The 13,427-nt window shown below is 49.0% G+C and overlaps 1 protein-coding gene across 2 annotated transcripts in view; it reads left to right on the top strand.

The window, feature by feature from the left end:
• Positions 1 to 10,532, top strand: part of SCAPER (S-phase cyclin A associated protein in the ER) — a 3,246,499-nt gene extending 3,235,967 nt beyond the window's left edge. For both annotated transcript variants that reach the window (XM_078685236.1, XM_078685237.1), the window contains exon 32: positions 9,721 to 10,532. In XM_078685236.1, coding sequence (XP_078541362.1) covers positions 9,721 to 9,824 — 104 coding nt within the window. In that variant the 3' untranslated portion in view covers positions 9,825 to 10,532. The remainder of the gene's footprint in view (positions 1 to 9,720) is intronic.
• Positions 10,533 to 13,427: the final 2,895 nt, after the last annotated feature.

The raw sequence follows: 13,427 nt of genomic DNA, 5'->3' as shown, positions 1-13,427 counted from the left end.
AAGTCCCCTATTGTAAATCACTTCCTTAAGGGCATTACTCATTTGTTTCCTCCAACTCCTTTCGTGTTGCCCCAGTGGGACTTGTACCTGGTACTTACTTATCTGATGTGCGCTCCTTTTGAGCAGTTGCATAACTGTCCTCTCAGACTCTTAACCCCTAAAACTGCCTTTCTTGGTGCCTTCACCTCTGCTTGCAGGGTGAGCTACACGCCCTTTTTTCTAAGCCTCCTTTCCTGGCTGTTCATCCGGATAAAGTTGTCCTCCGTACTAGGCGTTCTTTCCTTCCCAAAGTGGTTACCTCTTTCCATATAGATCAGACCATTACTTTGCCCACCTTCTTTACACCTTCGCACCCTTCTAAAGTGGAAGAGAGGCTCCACCGTCTGGATCCAAAACGTGCGCTTTTGTTCTATCTGGATCGCACAAAACAATTCCAGGTGGATGACCAGCTCTTTGTTGGTTATGTGGGCGCCCTGAAAGGTCGGGCCGTGCAAAAACAAACCATCTCCCGATGGGTCGTTCTTTGCATCAAAATCTGCTATTCCTTAGCAAAAAAGGAACCTCCAGTCGGTTTGCATGCCCTTTCCACCAGGACGACAGCAGACACTACTGCTGTGGGAAGTGGAGTCCCCCTTCTTGACATCTGCCTTGAAGCTACGTGGGCTTCACTGCACATATTTACCAAATACTCCTGCCTGGACAGCCAAGTCCGGAGAAACGGCTTCTTCAGCCGTTCCGTTCTCCAGGACTTTCTGGTGTGAACTTGGTTCGCAGACCCACCACCGGGGTTGGTATTGCTGAGGTAGCTATTCTAAGGTGAAGAATCCATAACTAATTGTCTCTTTCAGATTAACAAGTTACTTACCTTCTGGAACAATATATCTGTAAGAGAAATACATTATTCATGGATTCCTCACCGACTCACCCATCCTCCCCGTTCTGCGAACTGACTTCTAGGGTAAGGGACTTCTTTTCAGGGCCCTAGTTTTCGTGCACTAGTAGTCAGTGTCTTGGATGGCTCTGCGCTTGTGGCATGGAATGTTGTATAAAGAACTGATGTCAGCGCTCGAGGACAGTGTCTTAGTAGATACCGCAATATAATTCCGGCGACCACGATGCCAACGAGGAGTCAACCGACGTCACCTATCGACTCGCAGAGGTACTGCTGATGAAGAAGTTCTCCGGATCCAGTCTGATGCCTGGGGGTAAATCTAAGGTGAGGTATTCATAACTAATCTATGTCTCTCACAGATATATCGTTACTGGAGGTAAGTAACGTGTTCATTAAAATCTGCTACTCCTTGGCAAAGATGTAAGCCGCATTGGGCCTGCGTGCCCACTCCACCAGGGCAACATCAGCTACTATTGCTTTGGGGTGTGGAAATCCACTCCTTGACATATGTCAGGTAGCCGAGTGGGCATTTTTGCACACGTTCACAAAACATTATTGCCTGGACAGTCAAGTCTGGAGGGATGGCTACTTTGGCCATCTTGTTCTCCAGGACTTTCTGGTGTGAACTTAGTTTGCAGACCCACCTCCGGGATTGGCATTGCTGGGGTATCTAGTCTAAGGTAGGAATCTATAACTAAGAGTTTCTTTCAGATGAACAAGTTACTTTCATTCAATAATGATGTATCTGTAAGAGACATATGTTAGTTATAGATTCCTTACCGCCACACCCACCTCCCCGTTCTGCTAACTGACTTCCAGAGATAGGGGCTGTTGGAAGTGGAGTTCCTTATCGCTTACCACTGCCTCCAAATGCTGGAGGGTGGGAGTCCCCGACCCCTCGATTCAACTATGCGTAACTATATTCTCTTAAACTGTGCAACAGAGAAACAATGCCATACGTAGCGCCACAGTCATGTACTTTGCAATTGAAGGAATAATGCAATGCGTATCACCACCAGCATGCCCTGTACCAGGAAGAAGCAAAGCTATGCGTCACGCTACAATCCTGTACAGTGCAATGAACAAATAATACATTGCGCCACGTTATACTCAGATACTGTGCACTGAAGAAATAATGCAATGCTCCACATTACAATCAGGTAATATGCAAGAGAAAAATGACACAGTGCGTAGCGCACCAAGCATGTAGTTTGTCAGGCCCAAATTAGGTCAGGTGTCATAAAACAGTTCGATAGTTTGTTAGCAGCAATAATGCAAAGTATAATATGACAGTATTATGTGCTCTGTTACAGTTCCCCCGTTATGGATCAAATCATGACACAAAAGTACTGCTTCTCACTCCGGCCCCAGCACGGTCCAGGATCCGAGCCGAAGCAACGGCTCACGCAGCTGACTGAAATGGAAGGCCGAGAGAGTGTCCCTCCGGGCCCGCACCCCACCCCAGGTGTTGATCCACATTACCTGGAGGGCACGACCCCACTCTCCTACCCGACGTCAGCGACTTGGGCCCTGATCCAGAAATCCGACATTGGGTGCGGAGGACACGGGTCGGCGGCTTAGCTCTTCCATGGCTGCTGGTCCGTGCCGCTGCGAGTGACTCCGAGGGCCAAAGACTTGGCCCTCCTTCTGGCGGTCTCAGTCCACACTGATATCCGCCCTCAGCACTGTGGAGACTTTACTACCAATTCGGTGCACCCCTTTTCCGTCACTCCTCACCAGCGCCTCAGGCTGCACTTTGACTCGCAGACCGCGCGTCCGAGACTCGCCTCTTTTCTGGTGCTCAGAACGATCCGGCGCTCTTCACCAACCCTCCGCTTGTACCACAACATGCACTCTGCGCATCCGAATCTCACCTCTTCTCCTGGTGCACATGATGTCTAGGTGCTCCTCACCAACACCCTGGCTACACCACGACACGCACCCTAGCGTGTCCGAGACTCACTTTTGTTGGTGCCTACGAGGCCCAGGCGCTCTTCCCCAACACCTGGGCCGCACCGCGACACACCCCAGCGTGTCCGAGACTCACTTCTTTCGTTGGTGCACACGATGCCCAGACGCTCTTCACCAGCGCCCTGGCTGCACCCAGCGCGTCTGAGTCTCACTTCTTCCTTTGGTGCACACGAGGCCCAGGCGCTCCTCACCAACACCCGGGCTGCACCAAGACACACACCCTGCGCGTCTGAACCTCACCTCGTCTCCCTGTGCACACCACGACCAGGCGTTCCTCACCAACGCCTTGGCCTGCACTTCGACACACACTCTGCGTGTCCGAGACTTAGCTTACTCCTGCGTGCCCACGATCACACGGCACAACTTCTGAGTTCCTCAAGCTGCAAAATCACGCGCACACTGCATTGCTTGGGACTTTTCCGGATACTTTTTATGATCCTGTATTTCCAAACAGGGAGCCAGCTCACCTCGGGCCCTTGGGGGTTACATGACACAGCACATAGCACAGTCTTCAAGCAGGGGGACTCCGCATCTCCAAGCACAGTCCCAACAGCCTCTCCCTTCAATCAATCAATCAATCAGTCATTTGTTAAGCGCACTACATACCTGTGAGGGTCTCAAGGCGCTGAGGGGGGGAGGTGGGGGCCGCTACTGATCGAACAGCCATGTCTTTACTGTCCTCCTGAAGGTCAGCATGTCTTGGGTCTGTCGTAGGCTCAGTGGGAGGGTGTTCCATGTCTTGGCGGCAAGGTGGGAGAAGGATCTCCCGCCGGTGTTGGTTCTTCGGATGTGAGGGACGGTGGTGAGTGAGAGGTCGGCGGAGCGTAACTGGCGGTTGGGGGTGTAGAAGGAGAGCCGTCTGTTGAGGTAGGCTGGGCCGGTCTTGTGGAGTGCCTTGTGTGCGTGGATGAGGAGCTTGGAGGATATCCTCTTGTTGACGGGGAGCCAGTGCAGGTTTCTCAGCTGGGGGGTGATGTGGTCGTGTCGTGGTACATCAAGGATCAGTCGTGCCGAGGCGTTTTGGATGCGTTGTAGTCGATTAATGAGCTTGTTTGGGGCTCCCGCGTAGAGGGCGTTTCCGTAGTCGAGTCTGCTGCTGACGAGGGCTAGGGTGACTGACTTTCTTGTATCTGTCGGGATCCATCTGTAGATCTTGTGGAGCATGCGGAGGGTGTTAAAGCAGGAGGAGAAGACGGCGTTGACTTGCTTGGTCATTGAAAGCTTTGAGTCAAGGATGATTCCCAGGTTGCGTGCGTGGTCGGTGGGGGTCGGGGCTGCCCCCAGTGCTGTTGGCCACCAGGAGTCATCCTAGGCTGTCTGATTGGAGCCGAGGATGAGGACCTCCGTGTTGTCCGAGTTCAGCTTCAGATGACTGATCTTCATCCAGTCGGTGACAGCCTTCATTCCTTCATGGAGGTTGGCTTTGGCGGTGATGGGGTCCTTGGTGAGGGAGAGGATCAGTTGAGTGTAGTCAGCGTAGGAGATTATGTTGAGGTCGTGCTGTAAGGCGACGTGTGCACGCTGGGCTATGTAAATGTTGAACAGTGTCGGGCTGAGGGAGTATCCTTGGGGTACGCCGCAGATTATCTTGGAGGCTTCGGAACAGAACGGAGGGAGGCGGACGCTCTGGGTTCTGCCGGAGAGGAAGGAGGTGGTCCATTCCAGAGCCTTGTCTCGGATCAATGCAGCGTGGAGACGTGCACGTAGTGTGCGGTGGCAGACTGTGTCGAAGGCGGCGGAGAAGTCTAGGAGGATGAGTGCTGCAGTCTCCCTGTTGTCTATCAGGGTCCTGATGTCGTCGGTGGCGGCGATGAGGGCGGTCTCGGTGCTGTGGTTGCTGCGGAACCCTAACTGAGAAGGGTCCAGGATTCTGTTCTCTTCGAGGTATCTGGTTAGCTGTCTGTTAACAATTTTCTCGATTACCTTGGCCGGGAAGGGGAGCAGAGAGATGGGACGGAAGTTCTTGAGGTCTCTTGGGTCTGCCTTGGGTTTTTTGAGTAGGGCGTTGATCTCGGCGTGTTTCCAGCTCTCTGGGAAGGTCGCGGTCTCAAGGGAGAGATTGATAACGTTGCGTAGGTGGGGTGCGATGTAGCTGCTTGCTTTGTTGAAGACGTGGTGCGGGAATGGCTCTGACGGAGATCCAGAGTGGATTGTGCTCATGGTCTTGATGGCGTCATCGATGCTCACGCTGGTCCAGGCTAGTAAGGAGACGTGGTGTTGTGTTGCTGTCTGTTGGGGCTGTCTGGGTGTTGAAGCTGTCGTGGATGTCTGCTATCTTGCTATGGAAGAAGGTGGCGAGGGAGTCGCACAGGGCTTGCGACGGCGGGATGTTGTTGTTGTTGGAGCTGGGGTTAGAGAGTTCCTTCACGATGTTGAAGAGCTCCTTGCTGTCGTGTGCGTTGTTGTTGAGGCGGTCTTTGAAGGAGGTCTTCTTGGTTGGCAGCACTGATGAGGTGGTGCTGGTTGCGGACGGCGTCCTTGTGTGCTGCGTGGCTGTCCGGAGTTTGTTCACTGTGCCAATTCTTCTCTAGTTTCCGGCAGGCTTGCTTGGAATCTAGGAGTCCTGGGGTGAACCAGCTGGCCGTCTTGCTTGTGTCTCTGTGGGGGGGTTTCTTCAGTGGGGCGAGGGTGTTGGCGTAGTCCTTGATCCAGCGTCTGAGGTTGTGGGCAGCGACGTCGGTGTTGGAGGGTTCAGTGGGTGGGATGCATGTAGTTGGTCTTCGGTGGTTTTTCTCCAGCGGCGGCGGGAGATCTGTTGGGTGCGGTGGTGTGTGGTGGGTTTCTGGAAGGTGAAGTGGATGCAGCGGTGGCCGGTCCAGAGGAGTTTGGTGGTGTTGTTGACGGAGACGTGAGGGCTTGAGGAGAAGACGGGGTCGAGCGTGTGGCCGGCGGAGTGGGTGGGCATTGTGACTAGTTGCCTCAGTCCGAGGTTGGCGAGGTTATCGATCAGGGTTGTGGAGTTGATGTCGTTGTTGTTCTCAAGGTGAAAGTTCATGTCTCCGAGGAGGAAGTAGTTGGTGGAGGTCAGGGCGTGCGTGCTGATGAAGTCGCGATGGAGTCGCTGAACTGGGGGCGGGGGCTCGGAAGACGAGGGTGCCTCTGAGGGTGGAGTTGGGGTCTGTGTGGATCTGGAAATGCATGTTTCCGGCGGTGCTGAGCGCATCATCGGTGCTAGTCGAGACCCTGATGATGTTCTTATGGACGATGGCGATTCCTCCTCCGACTCCGTTGGTGCGGTCTCTGCGGGTGATCTTTTAGCCGTCTGGGATGGCTATGGCGATGTCGGGTGCGGAGGAGTTGTTCAACCAGGTCTCTGTCAGGAAGGCGACGTCCCAGGGAGGTTGTGTTGAGCAGGTCCCAGAGCTCGACGGCGTGTTTGCGTGCCGAGCGGGTGTTCAGTAGTATGAATCGGAGGTGGTTGAGGTCTTTCTTGGCGGGTGGTTCGTCGGCTCTGTGGCTGGTGTAGCTGCAGTTCCGGCAGGTGAAGGGACCGTGTGTGCGTTTAGGGGCGGCCTTGTAGCAGTTGTGGGTCCGTCTGGGGTTGAGAGCTTGCAGAGTGCTGGCGTCATAGTGGCGGCGATCGTCATGGCGGGTGCGGGAGCCAGGGGTGCTAGCGCTGGGCGCGGTCCAGGCGTGGACGGGCGCAGACGGGCTTCCTACGTGCCAGCGGCACGACCCCGTAGCGGCCGGCATGAATGGGGAGGTGGGAGTGAGGAGTAGCTGGGAGGCGGGAGGGGGGGCAGCGAATGGGCAGTCGGGGGGGAGCCACAGGGGACGCAGAGGCGGGGGCGTGAGGAGCGACGAAGGAAACAGAAGCCAAAGGGCACAACAATTGAGGGGTAAACGAGTGGCACAGAGGGCAGAAAGGTCACAAAGGGAAAAAGGTCACAGAAAACGGGGGAAATGAGTGGCACAGAAGGCAAAAGATCACAAGAAAAGGGCGGAAAGGTCACAAAAAACGGGGGGAAACGAGTGGCACAGAAGGCAGAAAGGTCACAGAAATGCAGGAGCAGCTAAGCAACAGAAGGGAAAAATGGGCAGAGACACGGGCCGCGAGGGGAGCAGAAGGAAAAACCGGGCAGAGAGCCACGGGGGCAGCGAGGGGAGCCGAAGGGAAACCGGGCAGAGAGACACGGGGGTAGCGAGGGGAACAGAGGGAGAGAACGGGCACAGACCACGTACAGGCAGCGGGGGAGACAGACAACAGCAGTCACAGACACAACAATGAAAATGCAGTCACTACAACGGGAGCAATGAAAGAAAATACAGGCAATACAATGGAGGATGAGCAAACCTACGGCCTACCACTGGCCACCAGGGATGAGGAGCAGGTGGTAGCCTGCGGGTGGAGGAGGGCCTCGAACTTCCTCAGCAGCGGGAGCTGGGGCAGGGACACAGTTAAAACAGCAAACTGCAGACCAGCCCAGACCAGATCACGAAGCAAGGATTGGTCTGTCCACAGCAGTCTCTTCAGTTGCTCCTTCTTTAGCAGAGGTTCCTCTTGACCACAGAATGGGTCCAACCCTTTACAGTCTCAATCCATATCTATTTCATTCCCACTTTCAGGAATTTCAATTCTCCTAGTTATACCCCTCAATGTCTTTAAAGTTCCGATGTGCTATGGGGTCCCTGACCCCTCCATAAATCAGTTCTGGGTGTCTTCCTCCCAGTGTCACCTCTCTCCCTTTGATACTGGGGGTCTGGATCCTTAATCACTCAGCAGGAGATGGGTCAATTGGATTATAGCACCAGTCCTGGGCTTCTCCTCCCCACTACTCTCCAGATGCCATCTCAACTCCTCCCTGGGTCAAGACTTCTCCCAGCTCCTCTTACCTTTCAGTTCCAGACAGACAAACACCATTTCAGAGACACACTGAAATGCGCAGAGCACAAAACTTAGCCACTTTCTAAAAGAGTGGTTTATAAACACACAGTGACAAAACCATCTTCACAGAAAGATGTGTTATAACACTGTGAGTTCATACATAGTAAACTTCACCTCTCCATTATAAACTGAAAGGAAACTCGGCTAACAAACACAACACCCAGCCAACCCCATTCTGTCCTATGTGCAGGATGGCATTTCAACAGTGAAAAACGAAATTGATTTTTTTTACTGTCAGATCACAGCACACACCTCAGTATATGTTCTGCCTTTTAACTACACTGCGTCATGCCCAGGGGTTACCTGGGATCTACCACAGGGGTGCCCAATATGTATGTAAAAGGGAATGTCAGGCCTTACAAGTGGTTGCACTTGTCAGGACTACATGCTAACTTAGCATTATGCACGCAGGCCCTACACTGAAGGCCTGAGTTCCCTTCTCTGCGCGCCCTTGCATTACTAGCCCCTGCACACACAATGCACATCACTTGGGACTTTTACTAGTAAGGCAAGCATACCAATCATGGCCAACCAATCACCATTACATTTTAAACAGGTAACGCTTGTACTTTGACACTGATAAGCAGTGGCAAAGTACACAAAGCATCTAAATTGGCTATTCTATGTCAGGAAAACGGTCTAGGCGGAAAGCAAAAAGTTTAGGGAACTTTAGCCAAAAAGGCCAAGTCCTACAGGGGCTTTCTTTTAGGGCCCTAGTTATGTGCACCAGTGGTCAGTGTCTTGCATGGCTCTGCGCTTCTGGCGTGGAAAGTCATGTCAGACCTGACGTCAGCGGACAGAGGTGGCATCTCTTAGCAGTACCCTTGGGCGTCGGTCGACTCCGTGTCTGTCGTCGGCGTTGTGGTCGCTGAAATGACGTTGTGGTGTCTACTTAGACGCCACAAAGTCATTCCGGCAACCACAACGCTGATGACAGACGCAGAGTCGACCGACACTCAGGGGTACGGCTAAGAGAAAAGTTCTCTGGATCCAGTTTGACGCCTGGGAGTCATTCTAAGGTAAGGAATCTATAACTAACGTATGTTCTTAATGACACATCGTTGCAGGTGGTAAGTAACTCGTTCTATTAGCTCATTCATTCACTTGGTAAAGGCATGCAAAATCGGCCTTTTTTCAATCTTGCTACTGACCACTTTAGCAGCTAGCATTGCACCAATACTTCAGAAGTGTCCGTACATCATGTCTGAATAGCTTGGCTATCGATTTCAACTGCCTGCTCAACTTCTCTATTTCCTGCCTATTCTAATGTTTTTTCCCATCTCTATGGGATGAGTGTATCTTTCCATAGCTGAAATCAGGGAATTAGGTTTCCTTTTTCATGCTTCTTCTGCAGTTGACTTTTACAACTCAATGGGAGCATATCGGTCAGTGCCTCCAACCTGCCTCTGTGTGTCTTATCTTTCTGCTTTCAGCTGCTCTTCGTTCTCTTCGCTGCCTTTAAAAGTATCTTTCCAACTCGATCGACCCTCCGCTGTGTTCCTGCTCGTTCTCTCTTTGCTAACAGTCATGAAGGTCACAGCCAGTGTCCTATTGAACATGTATCTTCGTGTCACTGTTGAGATCGCGATCTAGACTGCGTGTGTGTGTGTGGACACATAATTCTTGTGTACTGCTTTTCCTCTCTGTAGATGAGTGTCCCCTTCATTTCTGTCAATGATACATCTTTCTCCATAGCTATGATGTATTTGTGTACTATGTAGTGTGCAACATATAAATGTAATGGCGTATTTGGAGTCTTGCCTTATGTGTAAGCCGATAAGGCCTTTGTGCCACTGATTACACAGACTTTATCCAGTAGATTCAAGATTTTTCCATGTCTGGACGGTTTCCGTGATATTTTTTTCCATACATCATGTAAACTTAATGGGAAGCGTTGCAATTGGAGCTATTGAAAATGTTTGTCTTAGTTTTTGAACCACTGTGTAACTCTTCCTCTCCTCTTTTTTGCCAGAAAGCGTCTCAGCTTCCCAGGACTACCTGCAGCTTTCAAACCGGTTCCCACGAAAGACCTGGGAGGAGGCCCGACAATTTTTCTTGAAAAAAGAGGCTGACTAATGATGCAGTCTTGTATATTTTTTAATCAGAATATTTTTAGACATGCCAATTGTATACTTTAACGAATTATGTAAACAGTTTTGATACTTTATGTATAAATATATGTATACTGTATGCATATGCTTAGAAATAGTAGATATTCATATGTATAATATATACCATTTGCACTATTTATTGTAAGTACTGTAGATACTTAATTGTTGTTTTTCAAATGTTTTGGATTTTTAGATTCATTGACCAGATCCATCCTGTTTAGGGTCTTAAATCGTTATGTGTTATGTGATTTTTTTCACACTTGTAAACTGCTGAAATGATAATTCAGGAATGAGCTTGTGTGTTATGAGTTCTATGAAAATAACTTATTTTCTTTGTATGATTGTTGGCATCTTATATGTGGTTGAATGCAAGGTATCTTATTTATAAATCTTATTTCGGATGTTGATGAAAGTTAAAAGTATATAAGACGTATGTTAAAGTTATTGCACCCTTAAGAAAAGGGTGTAAGATGTTTACACATTGCTCGTTTGTGAGTTAGGTTTGGTTTCCCTGTTATTTGGGAATGAACTTTTGCCAGTTCACTTTAAACACTTATACTTTGAAGAAGCAATTTGTTAACTACAATGTTACTATCACAGTTTTGTAACATATTTGTTCATAATCTAAAATAATCGGATGCGTTCTCTCTATTAAAAAAAAATTAAGAAACTATCTCTTGATGTGTTTTTTGCTAGATTGCAAATATTTACCTGTCAACAGTGTGTATTGTTACTTGCAGGTTTAGTGGGTCCATCCATTCTGGATTGTGACCCAATATACTGTTAAGATGCATAGTGTCTTGAGGGTAAATCGGGAGTTAGGATGGCCCGGTATGCACATCTTTAGTGAAGTGCTGTCATATTACTCATAAATGACGATGAGTATTGATTTTTAGATTCAAGTCTTCTGTAAGCCTGGACTTGCTGCAAAGTGTATGGACTTCTACCCACTACATTGTCACTCATACAGGCAAGAATTGCCTTTCGTGACTTCCCTTTACAGGCAGCAAAGTCTCTAGAACTAAGTCATGGAAGTCATACAAAACCTCCAAAAATATTTTGACTTTTGGCTCCTATAGCGGTTTTGTCATTTACCTCAAGTGGTGCATGGTACTACAGCGCAGATTAAAGATCTGTTTACTATGCAAAACATTTTTTTAATGATCTGCAGAGAGCATGGAGCCATACCTAGAAAAGAATAGTCCTGTCACTGCACCAGAATTGCACTGTGGTCTCCCAAGCTGCTTTAAATTGATATTCTACAAATATGCCATGAACTTTATTCTGCATTATCAGTACAAATAAAAAGGCATCCCCTAATATGCGTTCCGGAATTATTCCCTTTATTACAAACTGTTGGTAACTTTCATGATCAGGCTGAAAGTTACCAACAGTTTATAATAAAAGGACTATAACTCCGGGACTCATATTAGGGGATGTCTTTTTATTGGCACTGTTAATGAAGACTAAAGTTCATGGCATATTTGTAGAGTATCAATTTAAAGCAACTTGAGAGGACACACTGCAATTCCGGTGCAGTGGCAGCACTATTCTTTTCTAGGTATGGCTCCATGCTCTCTGCAGATCATTTAAAAAAATGTTTTTTGCATAGTCCTCGGGACCGCTTTTGGCCACATATGGTACTGCACCCTGCAAAGTTGGAGTTATTAGCATTCACATTTGTAGCCAGCCTCCCCCACCTCTAGCCTAGCCTCCCCCACCTTTCAAAAGCTATCATGCCATATGTAACGCTGCTCGGGCTGAGCACGCTAATAAGACTATTCTAATATCACAAAACTGCCCTAAGGTTTTGTTTAAGGTAGTGAGAGAATTGTCAGGCGCTAATTGCCAACCAGTTCAACCGGGACTCGATTCTACGCATTGCGAAGACCTGGCTGCATTTTTTGTTGACAAAATTGACAAAATGTATGCAGAATTTAATAAGACTACTTCTAATAAGGAGTTGCAACCCAAGACCTCTGCTTCACAAGGTGATTGTGCCCTTTTGGCCCTGACACAGGTCTCTAATGATGGACCAGACAATTTACTCGAGTACTGGACACCCTTCGACATCTCTTCCTTTTGTCGCATTTTAGCCAGCATTAAATCTGTCTCTCCTAAGGATCCCCTTCCCATTTCCTTGCTGCAAAAACTGGACTTACCGATACTTAGTATCATTATGGACCTCCTTAATGCATCGTTACGCGTTGCGAGGGTGCCTGCAGCTTGAAAACATGTATTGGTCCTTCCCTTATGAAAAAAAGCTAATTCTGATCCAGAGGTTTTATCCAACTTTTGTCCGATCTCCCTACTTCCAGCTTTCTCCAAAATTCTGGAAAAGCACATTAACCTTCAACTGACGAAGTTTGTTGACTCAGAGAACAGTCTTCACCCATCTCAATCGGGTTTCAGAGCTGGCTCCTCTACAGAATCCACGCTCCTGGGAGTTACTGAAACTATTATTTCGATAAAGGAGACACCGTAGCACTCATTTTACTTGACTTGAATGCTGCGTTTGACACTGTTTCCCATGCTACTCTTTTACAAGTCCTTCATTCTAGGGGCATTGACGGGCCAGCACTCAAGTGGTTGTCTAGCTTTTTGTCTAGCAGGACCTTTCAGGTCTTTTCTCCAACTGCTAGCTGTCAGATCTATGCTTCCCCGTATGGAGTCCCTCAAGGCTCTATACTCAGCCCATTACTTTTCAAGATCTATGTTAGCCCCCGGCTACGATAGCAGAGAAGGCCAGGCTGACCATATATTCTTATGCCGATGACACCCAGCTTATTTTTTCCCTATCTTCTAATGAGACTTCAATCGCGTCTTCTCTCCAGGTTGGCCTGAAAAAGATTGCTGACTGGATGCACACTAATAGCCTGAAACTTAATGGTGGAAAAACTGAACTTCTCTTCGGTGGAAACAAAACTCTCTGGGGTCCCCAACACTGGCCAACCCAAATGGGTGATCTCCCCCTCCACTCACAATCGGCTCGGAACCTCGGCATAATTATTGATGACCAGCTGTCTATGAAGCAGCAGGTGGTTATGGTTGCCTCAACCTGTTTTACTATTTTAAAGTGGCTTAAAAAAATTGTCTGGATGCTTCCACCCCCCACACAAAGAACCGTTACCCAGGCTTTGATCGTGTCTAGACTGGACTTCGGCAACGTATTGTACCTGGGCGCAAGCAAGGAGGTGTTTCTGAAGCTGCAAATTGTCCAGAATTCTGCGGCCAGACTCCTATACCAGCTGCCCAGAATGGCCTCTATCACAGGTCCACTCCGTGTCCTTCACTGGCTCAGGATGGATAATGGCTCTAAATTTAAACCCTCTGCTATATGCATAGGATCAAAATGGGCTCAGCACCTCACTATCTTTATGCCTTGTTACATCCTTACCTCCCCTCACGCCTCCTACGATCCTCTAATCAGTTAAAATTCCAAGTTCCCAGGATCAAACAAGTGCATATGGGTGGACGGTCCTTTGCCTACTTGTCTCCTTCCCTATGGAACTCACTCCCATTTCAATTACGTCATGAAACAATTTACTGCACATTTCGTAAAGATTTA

This window comes from Lissotriton helveticus, chromosome 3_2 (assembly GCF_964261635.1).
Source record: "Lissotriton helveticus chromosome 3_2, aLisHel1.1, whole genome shotgun sequence".
Classification (NCBI taxonomy): Eukaryota; Metazoa; Chordata; class Amphibia; order Caudata; family Salamandridae; genus Lissotriton; species Lissotriton helveticus.
Note: the sequence above shows the minus strand (reverse complement) of the source record. Positions and strands in the feature narration are given on the sequence as shown.